The following is an 18,289-nucleotide window of genomic DNA, read 5'->3' as shown; positions in this document are numbered from 1 at the left end:
ATTCGAGGTACGACTAGAAATAAAGTATTCAAAAATATGTCGATCAACATCACGAAAGTAGAAAGTAGAAAGTAGAAAGTAGAAAACCAATGGTAACCAATGAAACTATATTGAAATTGTACCTTTTCTACATTTCTGAAGATATTCTTCTTGAAATCTTGTAAATTTTGAAGCAAAAAGGCCGAAGTTGAAGCACATTGCCTGGTCCATCATTAAAAATAATGTCTTTCTAACACTCATTATGTTCTAAATGTGAAAATGAGTTGACTAAGAACCTGAGTAATTGCTAGAAGAATCATCATACTGACATGGTGGAGAATAAACATTGCACCAAGCCTGCCTCCTACAGCGACCAGTCAGTCAAAAAAATTTATGCCAAACATTGACCTCTAAGTATACATAATAAAATTGTAAGCCTACCGTGGAAGTGTCCCCTAGCTGCGTTAGGTTGGTTGCCAATTGAGCTAATCAGAAATTTGAACAAATGGAAGTTGCTTGCTTCTCAGTATGTCTTTTTTCTCAAAACTGGTTTCCGTACTTCTTTCTTTGTTGTTACTGTGAACCCAGATGATGATGTTCCCACCGTGGCTTGACAGAAATCTTTGAGTCTTTAAACAAAAGATGGGTTAAAGGAGTTATAATCCAGAATAGTTGATTTGAAGAAAATGTATTCGTATTACCTTGGAATGCTGGCAAAAAGGATGATCACGAAGATTCCGCTAACGAGCGGGAGTACCGGAGCTGGAGACAGGTCCTGCAGAACAAGGATGGGGGAGGTTGGGAAGGAGGAAGGGAGAAAGAGAGCCGTTTAGTTACTAAACTAGCCAAGTGGAAGTACAACAAAATTGAGATGAACTTCAGCTAAGTTTCCTGGAAGATTAGAACAAAAGTGCTATCTGGCAGAGAGTAACACTAACCAGTTTGTGGTGATAATCTTCAATTTTGTATTTCAGTGGGCCCACGTTAATTTGATTATTCTCCTCCAAATCAGCTTCAATTGTGCTCGACTCAAATTTGATGGTGCATAACGGCTCACTTGATCGTAGCTTCACAAGGTACTTACCCTTAGGTAAGCCCTTCACCTGGAAAAAGTTTGATAGTGGAAGGGGGAATACGGACTCAACTTTAGAAGTCTCACTCGCTGACTTGATTTCCACTTGCAAACTTGACTTTAGTCCCTCAATTTTCTTTCCTTCAACATGGCCACTCAAAATGGTAAATTCAGGGCTTTCAAAGACCAGGAAATCCAATCCCTTGACATCTTCTGATCCAACCTACGAAATTGTTCAATATATAAATTTCAGATGTATAAAACAGTAGCACTAGGAATGGATACACTTGCATATGTTTTACGAAGTTCCCATGTAAATTGGCTACATCAGACCTTGGCAGTTATTGCTCCAGGAGATGCACGCTCAATTCTGGCACCGCCCTGATCCTCTCTTTGAACTACTCTTATAGTGTAAGTCGTCTCAGGGAGCAGCCCCCTCAAACGATAATTTCCGGATGCATCTGTCTTCGTTTCCTCATAATACCCCTTTGTTACTGATCTGGCCTCAACTGACACACCTTCTTTTGGTTGGCCAGATAATAGCGTCACCACACCTATAGCGCTGAACAAGTTTAAAGGAACAACTTTAGCAGCTTGCAATACAACAAATCTAACTTAATTCAACGTGTTTTACTTCAAAATGGCTTTTCCTCCTTTCTAGAGGATTGAATAGTTCAAGGGTTTCCCCTAGGGTTTTAATGTAAGAGGAATGACACTACGAAAATGTTAGACATCCGAATTGTGATTCAGGAAAATGTTAACAGTGGCCTACTATGTAAATTGCGCAATCAGCTACCATTCCGTAAATGTAAATTGTCGTAATAATATTGAAAAAAATAGAATCTAGAGACAAGCACGTCAAGTTTTTTTAGATAATATACTCTTAAAATGTGTCTGGAAGTATTTTTCAATATCCTAGAACAAATTCAACTAATTAATCACACTCCTTAAATTTTGAGTACATAAAAATGTGTTTTTAAAAATTGTGAAAAATACTACAAATATGGAAAAATAAAATTATTTAAACACGCCATTCTCAAAGCACTCCAAAAACCTACTCCCAAAAACACACAATAAATATGAAAAAAGAAAAAAACACATAGAGGAGGCAATAAGAAACCTGTAAGCCACACGGGTAGCCTGGAAATTAACTTCTCTGGATTCCCCAGAACCAAGTTCTATTGTCTGAGCTGCAGGTGAGAAGGCATACTCCTACAAAACAGAGTAAATTATCAAATTCGAGTATAAATTACAACAATAGTTTCAAAACACTTTATGATTACAACCTTCAGTTTCTCATCAAAAATTAAAAAATAAATAATATTGTTGCAAAGCGTCCTAAATACTTTTGATGACTTACAACTGAATATTATACTCCAGTCCCCTATATTAGACTATTAGTATTCTTACAACACAAATTTATATTATGTTCCACAAGAAGGCATCCTCGACAAAAGGCAATATCAACCCCAGTCATTCATAGAATAAGGTAACTAAAGTTACAAAGGAGTTTTCTGATATTAAGTTAATCTTGTTTTGACAATTTCAAGGATACTTCAGACTTCGTTTTTTCAAGAGCCAACGCTAAATCTTTTCCTCTCTATCGATTGTAATATCTTTTCATCAAGATAAAAGTAAATAACTCCTGAGATTAAGAAGTTCAAATTAAAACGTTATGGAAGAAAAATCCTTTTTTTTTTTTTTTTTTAACTGACAATCATGTTTTAGACATTACAAGACGGAGGATGAGATGTCCTCCAATAGGAAAAAGAAGTAACAACAAACTAGACCATCTAAAAGACGAAGAATCAAATGTGAAAGGTAGGCTCTTTCCCAGAAATTTCCAAATAACCAAATTGAAGCAAATATGATGGATTCTTTTGAACGAGCACAAATTATCAACAATGAAACGTTTAACATCCAAAAGGGGCCGAAGGAATTTCAAAATAAGTATCAAAATAATTCATGTTAAATCCTCATACCACCAATATGGCCCCAACTATTGTATATGCTACTACAGACGACCAAGGACGAAACAAAACAGAACGTTTTAAATAAAATTTTCAAGTACCTTCAGTAGTGGACGCAAATAGAAAGTTCCAGGGAAAAGATCATTGTAGAGGAAAACTCCACCAGCATTAGACACTGAGTTATTTCTATAGCCATTGTCACCACTCAGAGATAATAGAACTGAAGGAATAGGTTCTTCACTATTATCTCTAGCATGAATTTTCACAGAAATTTGACCAAGCTTCTGACATGAAAATGAATAAGGTCCAACATGCTCCAAATGAAAGCCAGACTGCAAATTGAGATGTTAGCAAAAATGGGGAAAACAGTTGGCAAAGATGAGAAACAGATATTCTGCCTGAGCACAAAAAAATAAAGATGTATGGATTTACGATCTTGCTCATTGAAGAAGAGATGATAAGGTTTAAAATCTCTCTTATTGATGAGGAATGGCATTGAGAGATAAGAAAGTAAATCAAAGAGTGCTCATCATGCGGTTAGAATAGTCCAGTTCAAGTCTCGGAGGTAATGAACTACATGGTGGCTCACTGATCAATTTATCATATGTGTGCAATCTGAGTAAATTTGTTTTATTATTATATGTGTGGTAAGAGTGAAATCAGTATAAAGTTGAGTAACTGCTAGTCATGGTAATCAGCAGAGAGAATGGTGCAACCTAGAATGGGAGTTCTCCAAGAGCACTAACAAATGAAAGCAGAAATTATAAATTCTTGACTACGTTAGGCGATTAACAGAGAATGCAAAATGACTGTCAAAATAAATATTACGGACCTTCATAGCCTCAACTCTGTAAGTTATGTCATCATATAAAGGTCCCCCAACAAACGAGCCTTCAACATCAGTGGCAGTTTGAAATACCAACTCCCCATTCTTGAGGGAAGCAGTGGAACTGTCTCCAGCAGCAATAATCCTGATATGAACCCCAGAAAGAGGAGGAGAAACTGATCCTTCAATGTATAAACCCAACCTACCAAAAAATGTAGGGATAGAATCTTGACATCCATCATTTTTCACCAAGACCTGATGAAGACATATTGGACATTAAGCTTACAGTAATGATCATTTAATACCTCTTATACTTGAAAAGAAAAAGAAAAACTAGCTCACATGGTGTTGTCTAGGATAAAATAAGATCTTCTTCTCCTGATTCCTACAACCATAGTTCTGAGTCAAAAACATTGCAGTGCAGTAATAGCTCAAAGTATTTAACTTAAAAGTGATCAGATAAGCGAAGGTTCAAATTCTTCTTTAATGGCACCCGAACATTGTCTCTTTTTTTTTTGGGGGGGGGGGGGGGGGGGGGNGGAGAGGCAGGGGGGGTGCAAGACATAGGAAGTTCATTTCACTCAAACCTCCAACAAATTCTTCATTCAACATCAGCTAAAATGATATGCACACAAAGCAAAGGCCGTCAACTAAATATAAAAGAGAGGACAAATCCCAAGCTAAGGGATTGCACGCGCACACACAGAGAGACATATCCAAGAAAGGACAAAGTCGAAGCTAAATAATAAGAACATCCCACATCACTCCCAAGAACCTAATAGAAAGAAAGTAATCCTCCATTACTGTATTTGTGTCACTAAAATGTAAGAATGGGTGTTCAGGATGCAAGTGAAAAAATACAGGTAAGTTTCAATCAGAGGGATAAGACTCTCTATCCTTAAATATCAAACAATCAAGTTTAGTTCATCAAAAAGTGGCACCTAGATAGTATTCAAAGTATGCAGACCTGGTATCCACAGGAACAAAGGTAATTTCCTCTCCAAAGCTAGCCCAAACAGAGTACTCGTACAAGGCAGAATTCAGTTGATCCTTGACATCGGAGGTAAGTTTGGCTTCAGTATTATCAATCACACTGCCTCCAGCACCCACAATGTTCAACAGAATACTCTCAGGTAATTCATATGCACCAAGTGAGACTGAATCAACATTAATTTGCCCCTTCAGTAGATATTTTTCTCCTCTCAAATAGATGGGCTGTCAAATATTTGACAAAAAGAAGAGGAAAAATTGATCTCACATAAATAATATACATAAGTATAATCATCAAACACAAATTTGTAACAGTACAATACCTCTAGGTTTAATGTATCTATTTTAGTGGATGAGCTCCCAAAGAAGATACAAGAGTTGGAAAACTGAACTTCGTGCACTCCAGGAGACTCCACACATATGTGCTGAGAACCTTTCTGCATAACACAGGAACCAATTACAGTGTCGTGCCTGGTACACCCATAGAAAGTAAAACAAAATCTCGAAACTTGAAGAAGAACTAACCTTGATTTTCAAGTTCATAGGTGATCCATTCATTTGAGAAAGATAGGCATCCACATCATGAGTAGATATAACGTTAACCCAGTAACCTTTTTGAATAAATTCAATTCCATGTACATTCTCAATACCAACATCGACTTCAATTGAGTTTTGCTCCCAGCACCAATCATCGTTACCAAGCACGCCTTGAGTGGAAGAGTGTGAGGTCTATTAAAAGATAATTGCTCAGCATGTTTATCTATGTTCAAAATTCAAATACCAAAGGATATGGAGCTTAAAAAAAAGCTTATTTAGAGAGAAAAATGACTATAATTTCAACTATGTGATGAAATTACAAAAAGAAGGCAGATTTCCTATGACATCGGAATTACAAAAAGAAAGTGTCCAATGGGATGTGAGATAAGAGACAGTCAAATATTTAAGAAAGGGTAATTTTTATACCAGAAAAACCAGAGATTGAAGAAAACGATTAAAGGATCTCTCCTTTTCACAAAATATGAGTTCAAAATATTTAAGAAAGTTTGCTCTACCTCAAATGGTTCAAAATAAAACTCTAATAAGATTGCACCAAAGAATCCCTTTTTTCCCTTGAAAGGATGCCCAAGCAAAACATATGATGAGACAGAAAGTGTTAATAATCACATAAAATTTTAAAAAAAGAATACATGGAAAAGAAACATTATATTAATAAGTAAAATGATGGGATGATCCAAATGACATAAACCATTTCCAGCACCCATACCAACAACAACGCTACAACTCAGATGAAATTCAAAATAAAAAGGGCAGGGCATGGGAAAACTATGCACAAATTCCATCTACAGCCAAGTTCTGTAATTTTCTATGACCATATCAAATAGGCACAAACTAAGAAGTAGCCAAAGAAAAAATATAAACGGCAAGGTAAGATAGCTATACCTCTATCCTGTATTTACCAGGGATGACACCTTGAAATTGAAACTCGTTACTTTTTTCTGGCAAACTGATAGTCTTCTTCTCACTAATAAGATTACGAGCCAATCTCTGAAGGGTAATAGATACTGATGAACCACATCTCTCTTTGCATGTTACAGAAACGAGTATATTGACTACTGCCTTGATAACCAATTGTAAGAAATAAAATAAATCAACAGAAGCAGATAAAGAAAACCTTATCATGGGAAGAAACCAACAAATAGTCTGAAAGCAGGAAGATGAGAATATCCTTTTTAATATTATTCATGGCTTCATGAATAGTTTACAAGCAGCTAGAGTATCATAAGACTAAAGCTCCACAGAAATTCAGAATATTACCTGTGAAAAAGCAACATTCAATAAGGGGCTTTTGACTGTAACATCAACATAAGATGGCGAGAACAGTAGACCAGGAGCACTTTCTGGAGAAATTGCCATAGCAGATAGGCGATATTCACCAGGTGGGACCTGAAAGATGCATAACACAATAAGAGACATGGCTAGATAGATGACTAGAAGGTAAAAGGATCTCAATAACAAAAATAACTTGCAGAATTGCCAAAATATCAAAATACAAAGCAAAGTGTTAACTATAACTTGGACCATATAGTTAGCATACGGATATTTATTAATCTTCCATTCACCTAATAAGGAATCAAACACCACAAAAACTTCAAATCCTCTTCGCCACATTTGTTAATCTCTAGGCTTTGGACCCCTAACTCCCCTGAGGATTTTCCTGTGGTACTCTCTTTCGCTTCTTGTCTATGCCCTTTTATATTATTTCATTTTTCTCAATGAAAACTCAATTTCTTGTTCCAAAAAACTAATAAATAAATAAATAAAAATCTCCATCCAACTTTGGCTAATAGGAGGAACGTAAAAAGTATTGCCACTACTTCGGAGAAACATACCTCAAAACAAAAGTTGCCACTTTCATCAGTTTGTTTGACTTGAGGTTCAACATTTTCTGGTCCATGAGTCAATGCTACCTAAAGGTCAGACCATAATATGGAAACAAATCATTTGACATGCAAAGTACATTTACAAAGAGAGATTAAGGGATATAAATATTGCCTTGGACTTGTAACCATCTCCAATAGTCTGAACAACACCACAGACATCATAAAAAGTTGCTTTAATATCAGCAACAGAAATCATGTTTGGCAGTACCTGAATATGCAAATAAAGAAGGAATAAGAAAGGACAAGAAAATAACACCTTCGTATTGAATTGAAGACTACTAATTCCTACATAGACTTTAGTGTCGCAGCAAGAGTAATATATATTACTGAAGCTTAAGAGAACAGGCATGAATATATCTTTTAATTGATACCCTACCAAATAGTTGTTCAGTTTGTTGAATTTGAAATGCTCCTTTCTAGCTTCAATCGTATAATGGTTAGAAGTAACCTAAAACATTAAAATAATTATTAAAATAATGATCACAATCATCAAAATTATATATAATACATTAATAGAAAAACAAATTTAATCATACAAACACATGCTAAAGAGTAACCTAAAATAAACTACTGTTCAACTCTAACAAGAATTTACAACTATCTTTCAGGCATTTCAACTTCAAATTATGCCAGGGGAGCTAGCAGATGTTTGGCTTCAAATTTGATGGATAAGGCGTAAAAAAACCATTTGAATAAAATAGCTGACAGGGTATTAATGCTGAAGGTATCCTGAGCTAGCAAAGGCTTCATAAGATTATTAAAAACTGTTAAAAGAAATCGGCACCAATTTTTAGAGTAGCCAAAAGATTAATCTGCTGAAGAGTTCGAAGGCCTTCAGATATTTTTAATAATAAAGAAAATTTTCTGCAGAGGCTAATATCAATCTAGTGTTCAGATGTTTGTGGGTCAAGAATGATCACAACCTTATTGGGACCAAAATGATTGTCCCTGCACAATGGGTACTTCTATCCCTGAATGTCATTGGATATTGGTGTTTCCTCATCATTCTTATAACTTTTGTGTTTGCTTTTTGAAAGAGAAATGAAGTATGAGAATTTCATCGATAGCATGAAATTACAAAATCATTCTTATAACTGTCACTTGATGTATATACACAGGTGTGTCACCCCCATGAGTGGATAGGAGAGGAAAAAGACTTAACAGAAAGGAACAAGGCCACTTTTGTTTATAGTATACAGAATTTAGCCTCTTGATGGAGTTCAAACCACAACATCTTTTATAAACACAATATTTCCATAATTATTATAAATTGGAAAGCATTTATGTGATATTTTTTCTCTGAGAGGGGGTTTCCTGTACTAGACATGTTTGGATGGCTTGAATATACTTCCTTGTAAGTTTCTTATAAATAATAATAATAATTAATTAATTAATTAAATTAAATAAAAAGTGTTCTGAGTTCTAACTACAACCAGATGATATTTAACTAAAATAAAAGAAATTACATAAAAACTTCATGAACAGATAAGATTGCTTTACCACTGACCATTTATTCGAATAGCTATCATAGCAATTCCAGTGTGCACAAAACAAGAACTAAACTCTTGAGTAGTACAATTTGTTTTTTTTTTTTTTTCTTTATTAATCAGTGAGACATGAAACAATATATTATACCTGATCAAGCTTGTAGAACCCTTTCTTGTCAGTGACTGCTCTTTCATGACCATCCACTATAATTTTGACACCTTCAACTCCTGAGTCATTCGCATCAACAACACGGCCGCCAACAGAAAATCCAGTAACCTAAGCAAACCAGCAAGAATCAGAAAACTTCGATTTTTTTTAAGTCAAAGTAAATAAACACTCATTAAATTACACTTATACATGGTAACTTCCAACTTATTCAATTCATGCCTAAAGAAGGTACAAGATTAAGATGATGACATTTTGGTGAATCTTAACCCTATTACGCTTTTCTCTTCTACTTGCTTGATGAAGCTTAACCCAATGAAAATTTTCTCGTCTTTTATTTTCTTTTTTACATCAACAATGTTTCTTCACTATCATCAGAATAATAACTAAAAGTGGCAGTTTTTTTTTTTTTTAACAAGAGACAACTTCTCATTGATATAATGAAAAGGAATAAATGTTCGAGGGATACAAACTCCCAAAGGGGGTGAAAAAGAAAAAAAAAATACAAATATCAAATACTACCAAAAAGAGATTAGCCACGAAAATAAATAGACATTTAAAGAAGCAAGAACTTTTCCAACAACTTTGTCCGAAAGACTTAGAAACAAACAAACCAACAAAAAAGAAGCTCCATACTCCGTATATAAGTAAACTTGGATAAACTACATAAAAGGCTAAAACCCAACTCAATTATGGGTATCGGTCAGAATGGAAACAAAATTATATGTAGACTGACTTGTTTCTTATTAACAAGAAATGAAACTTTTCATTGATGAAATGTAAATTCGCTGTTATATTGGAGACAGAGAAAAAGAGAATATAGGCACGAGGAAATTCAGAAGACCAAACTAATTGATTTGGCCTTAGTTTCACCTGCTTTGAAGTTTTTTTCATTTTTCAAATTATTAAGAAAAAAAAAAAAGTGAAGAAGCACCATGACAAGAAACTTCGATAGCACGTAGGGATCATGCTAGATCGTATACTTATGCAATCCTCTAATTCAAGTTCAATAAACTGCTGACAGTACATGGTGGAAATAACATTCGGTACCTGAAATTTTTGAGAAATTGTAATGTGTTGGTGCTCAACATTCACAGAGATGATGCTAGGTGAAACATCAAAAATAGTATTTTCACCCTTATAGTACGGCAAAAGCTCATAACGGCCTGTAGGAAAATTAACCAATTAAGATTAGGCACGTGAAAGATGCTACAGCTGCTGATATTTGTTGTAATTCAGACAAAGAAAATTTCTTTTTAGTTCAGAAAAAAAATTAGAACTAAAACTCAGAGGGAAAATTTTAAATGTCAATGACATCCAAAAGAAAAGGTTTAAAGCAAAAATATAAACTAAGTCTCCTACAATTAGCCACTGGAATAATAGTCCAGAGAAACAAGCAACCCTAATTCAACTCCAAAGAAGAACTTTGATAATTAGAATGGTTGACAACCAATAAATAGATAATTACCGCAAGGTATCGCTTGGAATCTAAACATCCCATCAGCATCAGATACCGCATGACATAGAGCTTTTCTTTGTCCAGGAGAATTACCAGGACCTTGTGGACAATCAACCTCTTTAACATCGTCTGAGAATAAATAAAAATGAACTCCCAAAATTGGGTTTCCCTACCAAAACAAACACACAAACTTACTGTCTACACATAAAAGATGGTGAAAAGAAAGCTTGCTTGAAGTGGAAATCCAAAAGCTGAAAACAAAAAAACTCATCTTATAAGATAGGGTTCGTTAATGGATTTGCTAGTTCAATTATCTCAACAACAACAAAAAGAAAAGAAGGCTTCTGCATTTTTTTCTCAAAACGCAACACTTTGAGGTTATGATTAAAATGTGTTCTGGTCACAACAATATCAACCAAATGAAAATAAAATAATAGAAGAGAGTAGAATGTTCAGAAAAAAATAATGGAGGAATAACTGTGAGTATTGTTCCCAAAGGACTGTTTACCTGAGCAACAACAAATCCACGGACATCATAACCTGCGACATAAAAGAATTCATTGGCAATACTGTTTCCAAAGCCCAATTGAACCTGCATATAAGATCCCTCGTTATAAATGATCCATAAATCCCAATCCTGTCAATAATCATATTAAAACTTGCTGTGGAATAGGACACTAGAGGTGTGACTCAGTAGAAATTAAAATCACCAATAGAGGGGCATGGTAACCTTAAAACTAAAAATGATTTAGGAGTCAAGGGATGAAAAGCACCACACCTCTGTGGAACCTCTAACTTCAACTTTTAAGTCGGGGTGTGAAGCGTGTAAGTTATATCTCCCTGCACCATTGAGTGTACATGTAAAACGTAAATCTAATGCATCAAAAATTTGGACACTCGTTTTCTAAGGAATGTGGTCTAAAGGGGGAAATCACAATCTGAGGGACCAACAAAATACAGGTACTACATATAGATGATTGAACAGATCTGCCAAAGGCAATTAGCCTTCTAAAAAATTAAAAAATTAAAAAAGTCTCGTGAAGTCTTTTTTTTTTTTTTTTCTTTAAAAGAAAATAAATAAATAAAAGAAAAAAGCAGCCTTTCAAAATGGATAAGAGTTTAGTAGCATCTTATAACACTTTACACTGCAATTAACGGGTCATATGTTAACCCTATTACCCAGTATAGTCAATTCCAATTCTTTTTTCACTACAAGTTGGAAAAAGGTCTAAACGGTAATTTGAAAACTCAACTAGCATTTGGAGAACATGTAATAGGACAAACTTTAAGCTAATTAAATTTTTTTAAAAAAAAATCTTCAAACCTGGTATAATATTTGAGAAAAGATAATTCCCTTCATGTGAAGTCAATGCCGAAGTTACAACATCACCATTAGGAGACAAAAGTTCAACGTTTACATTTGCTGGACCACCATTCATATTTGAACAGCTCTCTCCCCCGACAGCCCCCGTAACTCTACCAGATAATGTAAACCTGCAATAAAAGATGTTCAACGGTAGATTTTATTATACACAATTATATGCTTTGAGGAATAAAAAGATATTTGGAAAAACTCGACAAAAAATAAACAAACAAACCCTGTGAAACGAAAATTTATATCCTCATTCCCGTTGCAGCCAGTGTCATCAACAAGAACAGGAACCTAAGAAAATTTTGTCCATGGAGAAAATTAAGGAAAGTCAATATTTACAACTGAGCCATGTATCCAAGAAAATTTGAAATGCTTGATAGTAATGTTATAAAAAAGTGGCAGGTGATTAACCTTATCTGGGTCCCAAGACCACCCTTCTGGTCCATTTATCGTAATTACGAAGGAACCCTGTAAATTGAGGTGATCAATATGAAAAATAAAACAATATCCTCCAAAAGTAATATGGCTAGCACTCGTAGACCAAAGAAAGAGTGGAGTTCCCCATTCAGTCTGTCGTGAGAAATGTATTCTGCGAATATCTACGTTAAAATTACCTTGTCATACACTGGAATGAAGTAGTAGCCATTAGGAGCACATTGAGTTCTGTCCTTAACCAATCCATCCACCGTTCGAAGCTCAACCTGCAATATAATGAATAAAATATGACTCGAGTATTAGTTACAATGTTGCCTCAGCAGATATTCGAATGTAGAAACTAAAGTTTAGTATATTCAATTTCCTATCATTCAGCTTCCTGGACTCGATTGAAAATTCCAAGTTCAAGGAATCATATATCATAAACTTTTGACCAAAAACGGTTGTCGAGCTGAAATAGTAACAAAAGAGGCACAAAAAATGATACATACCGTAATATGAGAATAATCAAACTTTCCGTCATTCGGCTTCCTGGACTTGATTAAGGACGAACTTGCCTGCAACATGAAAGATCTAAATTAAGTAGCGACAAAGAAGAACGAAAACAAAACTCCCGCTTCCATAAATCTAAATCTCGCAGTTCACGAGGTCCAGTCAACATTTCAAATCCTGAGCATGTCAACTAAAATTCAGATCAGGTGCTACAAAAACAAGCAAGCTTAATATTTCTAAGATGCTTCGCAGCTCATGCTCTATCATTCTCACTCGAAGCCTACATCATCTAACGGTTAATATCTCAGTCCAAACTCCAAACTCCAAGCTCCAAATGAAACTCCCGCGCATTCTCCGATTAGTCATATTTAACGACTCGGATAAGCAAGTCCATTTACCTCGACGAATCCACCACAGCCGTGGATTGAATCGGCGGAAGCCACTGAAATTGAATAGATTAAGATTGCAAAGCAAAGTGCAGCTGCTTCGAGCACCATTTTACGAACGATTGGAACTTCACGCTACTATCAGACCGGGAAGAGTAGATCTGGTTACTAGCATAGAAAGAGGAGAATGGAAGAACTGGCCTTACTACAGCGACTACAGGCCTTCCGGCGAGTCACCACTGAGGTTTATGATATTTCAGCTATGGCCATAGAATACAATTTAATTTCTGCAATCCTTAAATTCAAGAATTCAATTAAAAAATAAAATAATAAATATATATATATATATATATTAATAAGTTTAAACTTTTAATTTTATATAAATTAAACGCTCTCAATTTAATTAATTTTTTTAAATGAATAAATTTATTAAATGATAATTAAATTTATGTGTAATATGAAATTAATTTTTTAATATTTTGTATTGGCTAGGCTTATAAATTTTAAAAAATATTGAATAATATATTAAAAATAAATTGAATATAATTTAAAAATTTTGGGATTTAATAGACCGTATAAACCTAATATATATCAAAATAAAAGTTTAATAGATAATCTTAAGGAAATGAGTCATCATAATTGGGCCGGTCCATGGATAAACCAAACCCGGCCCATGTCGTTTTTCCAGCGTCTCTTTCCTGGAAAAAGAGAGAAAGTAGAAAATGAGAAGAAAAAATAAAATAAAAATTTAATACGAAAACTTGGAACTCGAGATTCTTTCTGTTTCGAACAAAAGGGCTACTGAATTCAGAAAAGGCTTTTCAACTGCCAGATTTATTGCCTCTGCAGAGAAATTCGCGGCGCTTTGAGACATTTCAGGTACTTATTGTAATTCTTCCCTCCTGAAATCCACAACGCTTCTTCATCGAAGTTATTCCATAAGTTTGTTGAATCATTCGGCATCTGGTTTGCTTGAAAATTTTCATTATCTGGGGATTAGTTTAGATAACTGGATCATTTAACTTTGATCTATTTGATTCGATTAAGTATCATGCGAGGTCATGGACTGGTTTTCGCTTGCACTCTTGTGGGTTGGTCGGTGGATCGTGGTTTAGAGCTTGTTTGTAGATTTCAGTTGATTATTGTTAGATAGTTCAGAATTGATGGTGTTTAGACGAGAGATTTGCCTTTTTTAGTAATTATTTGATGAGTTTCTTGATTTACTTTTTCCATACACTAGTGAATCATGTGTTTTAAACGCCACCTACCTTCATATGCTCGCTACGGCGCTGCATGGATTTCCAGCTTTGGAGTTGTAAGAATTTTGTAAAGTGGAACAATTTTCTGATTCTGTAAATTTGGATTTGGAATGACTTGTATAAACTATGAAGTTCTAAGGACTCATATTCTTCTTTATGGATTCCTGCAGTGGAACTCTCTCTAGCTTGAAACTGAAGCGAATTTATGGCAAGGATTAAGCCGCAAACTTTGCTTCAACAAAGCAAAAAGAAGAAAGGACCCTCCCGGATTAGTCTTACAACAATTCTGACATGCAGCTTGATTGTTGCTTTGTTCGTGTTTCTCCTTCATACCACATACAGACATTGGTCTTACAGGTTAGTATTAGAGCGGTCATTTTCCCGACTTCGTATTCTCATGAAATTGATGAGAATTTCAATACTTATACCTTACTGATTAAATTGTTCAATCTTGGTTTAGACTCAGAATATAATTCAATATTTCTGTATGATAATTGTTTGGTCTGTTTGTATGGAATTTGGAGCTGTTTTGAAATATCAACTACTGGCTAAACTTTTCTTCGTCCCAATTCAGGTCAAAACTTCAATCAGAGAATGGGTTTTCAGGTTCTGAGGTACGTAGGTCAATTTTGAATCTTATTTTAGAATGAAGTTGATGATTTCTAAGTATATTTGTTAGCAGATTCAATTCACTTTTTCATTTTATAATATTCTCCCTAATAATCCTTAATATAATTTTGCACATCTCGGTGCAAGTTTATCTTCATAACGCAAATTTTTCATTGCATTTTAAGAGCTTGGTATTATTTCATGATTTATCTCTACTTTTTGAGTCTGATCATTACTTGTTTTACAGACCGAAGCTTTACATTTGTATGCAAAAAAACCAGATCTACCTGGATATGCTGTAGGTTTACCCTTATCCCCCATCTGCCTTATATATCTTTAGATGTTTTCTAAAACAAAATTTTATCTTCTACTTCAGTATGAACATGTGAATTTATAATAATCGTCATATTTTCTCACTGTTCTTAGGTTTTCAGTACTTCAAAGGGCACAATCGTTGTGGAACTTTACAAAGAAAGTGCCCCTGAAGTCGTTGATGAGTTTATTTATTTATGGTGAGCATTATAAGTATGAAACATATAATTTTACATACTGTGGTGGGTCTTCATTTCATTTTGATTTAATAGTGACTTGAGGAAAACATGTCAAATTGAATGCTGCCGTTTGACACCACCTTCAAAAAATGAAGTTCCAAAAGGGGTTCATTGTGCATTTACTTTTTCCTGGCATAATGTTAGCCTGAAACTCTAATTTAATAATTTCCCATGGCTTGTCTGAAACTCTAATTTAATAGTTTCTCATGGTTTTTCTTTCTTTCTTTTAATTATTCTTTTAAATAGTATTACAATTTCCCATGGAATTAAACGTTCTCCTTTGAAACATTGGACTTTCAGTCAAAAGAATCGTTTTAGTGGAATGCTGTTTCACCATGTGATAAAACACTATTCAATTCAAGTGGGAAATAGCCAAGATCTTGGAGTCGCAGAAGATTGGATTCTGGGAGGAAAGCATCATAGTCAGCCTGATGCAAGGTTGGTGCCTCACAATTCATCATTAACGTTTGATATGTTACAGTTTTTCAATTTCATTTGTACCTGATAGTTGTACTTTCTATGCACAATCAGTTTAAAACATGACGCCTTTTTAGTTGGGACCCCAAGGGGGAATCCCAAGAACAAGGGATTCGAGATTTTCATTACAACTGCGCCAATTCCAGATCTTAGCGAAAAGCTGATTATCTTTGGGCGAGTAATTAAGGGAGAACACGTTGTACAGGTGAGAATAACTTCGGTTTCTGTTTTACGTTGTGAAGTACTTTCTAACATGTTCACTTCTAATTGAGTTTAGTGAGTGAGAAATTTCAAATTCAAATTTCAGACCTGACTGAACTTCTTCTGCTAGAATATATTCTTTACCTGACATCTTCTTACAGTTTTTTAGGAATCGATACACCTAATTAAGTTGTTTTCTGTTTCATTTCATTTGGTTGTTGTACTAGATGTAGTAATTATTCCTGCAAGATCATTGGTTGAACATCGTCATTATATTGATGTCTGTGAAACATTGTATTCCTCAGGAGATTGAAGAGGTGGACACGGATGAGCATTATCGACCCAAATCTACAATCAAAATAAACGATATAACCTTGAGAATGAAAATATGAAGGAAGAGCATTTGGCATCTTGGGCTTCTACCTTTCAAGTAATTGTTTCCTCTTCTCCTAACTGACATATCGGTTATTGTAGGGGTAATTTTTCAGATAGAGATATGGCTTGGAATATTCATTCAAGCGTGTTCGTCCACGTTACCACAGTGTTAGCCTCTGGTGGCTGGGCTGGGAGAGGGAAGAGCTTGTCAAATTCCTTTTTCTTTTGTGTGATATGCTTTATTTGGTGACTTGATTTAGTTACTTCACCTGTTTCATAAACTTTGAAATGTTATACAGCAGGTTCTTGGATTTTTGAGTGGCCATCAGAACTCATCAATTAGGGAGATTCTTTTCACTTCTCTTTTGTGGGTAATTGATAGATAAAAACTTTCATATGTTCATTATTGGAATCTGTTATGAATGATGACCACCATTGTATATGAACTTCAAAATTATAGTAGCCTTTCAGATCATTGAGATTATTTGATCCAAGATGTTTTAGTTAGTTTAGATGGAACTTTCGAAGAGTTTAAGCTGTCTGATGCTCATTAAGTTTGAATCTTTGGCTTTCAAAGTTTGTATCATCAAAGTATATCAACTCATCATGGGATAGTTGTTGTAACGACCCAGATCCACCGCTAGTAGATATTCTCTTCAACTAATGTGAGACATCACAGTTGTAGAAAATATTGTTGATAATAATAATGAGGTTGGCCCACCCAAGTTCCTTGCCCTAGGTGAGTAGGCAGGTTGGATAGACTCGACTTCGATATAATTAGTAAAGTTATGTTCGGGTTAGTTAAATAAAAAAATGAATTGTTTAGTACCTTTAAATTAAATTCAGACAAAATTAACAAAATTTTCATCTTGTTTAATGTTAGGTCATGCGAATAATAGATATAAAAACCTTAGGTAATGAAAAAAAATAATACATGAAACATAATTATTTCAAAGTTTAATGGGCTAAATATTTATATGCTTTAACCCAATGGGAAGGTTTTTTTTTTTCTTTTTTTCTTTTCAATTTAGTAACTATTGTTACGAAAATTCCAATGTAGCTCCTTATATTTCAACAAATTCCAATTACATCCCTCCTTGCCCCCCTCATTCCTTCCTGGTGGGCCTTACATTGATTTCAATTGATTGAATCAGTTCGGGTCTTTGCTGAAAAAGTGAGGTTTTCTAAGACGAGTAGACCTTAGTTACCCGCTTATTGGGACGTGCAAGAAGTTGAGTTTTTTTGCTTTCTTTCATCACATTGGAAAAAGAAAAAGTAAAAGCAGTAGACCGTCTCATTATCTTCAAAGGTTCTGTGTTTAGTCACATTGGAAAAAGAAAAAGTCAAAGCATCAGACCATCCCATTATCCACCTTTAGAGAGATTTTTGAAGAAGGTTTTGTTTAACATGTCTTAGCCAAGCAGTAAAAGAAAGACATACTTTGTCAGTTGAAGGTGCTCTCTTCTCTACTCCTAGACATAGGAGAGAGGCTCACTCTCCTCATCCATAGTATTCTATGCATCTATTGCATCTCACGGAATCTGTGAGCAAGAGTTCCCCCGAGTGTTTCTCATAAAATAGTTGTGTTCAACACTTCATTGAATTTTGATATCACCTATAACTAGTGGGAAAACAGTCGTCATTATGGTTGGTAATTACGACATATAATTACCCTCGATCTCTAGTAAAGGTTTCAAAGAAATTAATCTCTAGTAAAAATTTCAGGGAAATTTCTTGAGAGT

At 34.7% G+C, this 18,289-nt stretch overlaps 2 protein-coding genes across 3 annotated transcripts; one reads left to right on the top strand and one right to left on the bottom strand.

The window, feature by feature from the left end:
* Positions 1-79: 79 nt before the first annotated feature.
* Positions 80-13,330, bottom strand: LOC111488126 (nodal modulator 1-like). 2 transcript variants are annotated; one of them, XR_002719166.1, is made up of 28 exons: positions 13,088-13,330; positions 12,689-12,754; positions 12,377-12,463; positions 12,174-12,230; positions 11,989-12,053; positions 11,715-11,884; positions 11,169-11,230; positions 10,899-10,982; positions 10,400-10,559; positions 9,982-10,097; positions 8,914-9,042; positions 7,655-7,726; positions 7,391-7,486; positions 7,228-7,305; positions 6,653-6,781; positions 6,278-6,454; positions 5,363-5,566; positions 5,161-5,274; positions 4,815-5,062; positions 4,190-4,232; positions 3,854-4,102; positions 3,123-3,353; positions 2,172-2,263; positions 1,385-1,613; positions 918-1,274; positions 681-754; positions 421-608; positions 80-343 (listed from the first exon to the last, which is right to left on the bottom strand). XR_002719166.1 is itself a non-coding variant. In XM_023135779.1 (27 exons), the coding sequence occupies exons 1-27, from the start codon at positions 13,184-13,186 to the stop codon at positions 503-505; spliced, it is 3,594 nt and encodes a 1,197-aa protein (XP_022991547.1). In that variant the 5' UTR covers positions 13,187-13,330; the 3' UTR covers positions 80-502. The 2 variants fall into 2 exon arrangements, 1 of the variants encoding a protein (XP_022991547.1); XM_023135779.1 differs by having other exon boundaries at positions 80-608.
* Positions 13,331-13,827: 497 nt separating this feature from the next.
* LOC111488274 (peptidyl-prolyl cis-trans isomerase CYP21-4-like) lies at positions 13,828-17,031 on the top strand. The gene is made up of 8 exons (XM_023135973.1): positions 13,828-13,954; positions 14,505-14,691; positions 14,909-14,948; positions 15,191-15,241; positions 15,370-15,455; positions 15,795-15,932; positions 16,026-16,176; positions 16,478-17,031. The coding sequence occupies exons 2-8, from the start codon at positions 14,540-14,542 to the stop codon at positions 16,562-16,564; spliced, it is 705 nt and encodes a 234-aa protein (XP_022991741.1). The 5' UTR covers positions 13,828-13,954; positions 14,505-14,539; the 3' UTR covers positions 16,565-17,031.
* Positions 17,032-18,289: the final 1,258 nt, after the last annotated feature.

The sequence above is a fragment of the Cucurbita maxima genome, unplaced genomic scaffold, assembly GCF_002738345.1.
Source record: "Cucurbita maxima cultivar Rimu unplaced genomic scaffold, Cmax_1.0 Cma_Scf00013, whole genome shotgun sequence".
NCBI lineage: Eukaryota > Viridiplantae > Streptophyta > Magnoliopsida > Cucurbitales > Cucurbitaceae > Cucurbita > Cucurbita maxima.
This window is presented reverse-complemented; position numbering and strand designations above follow the sequence as displayed.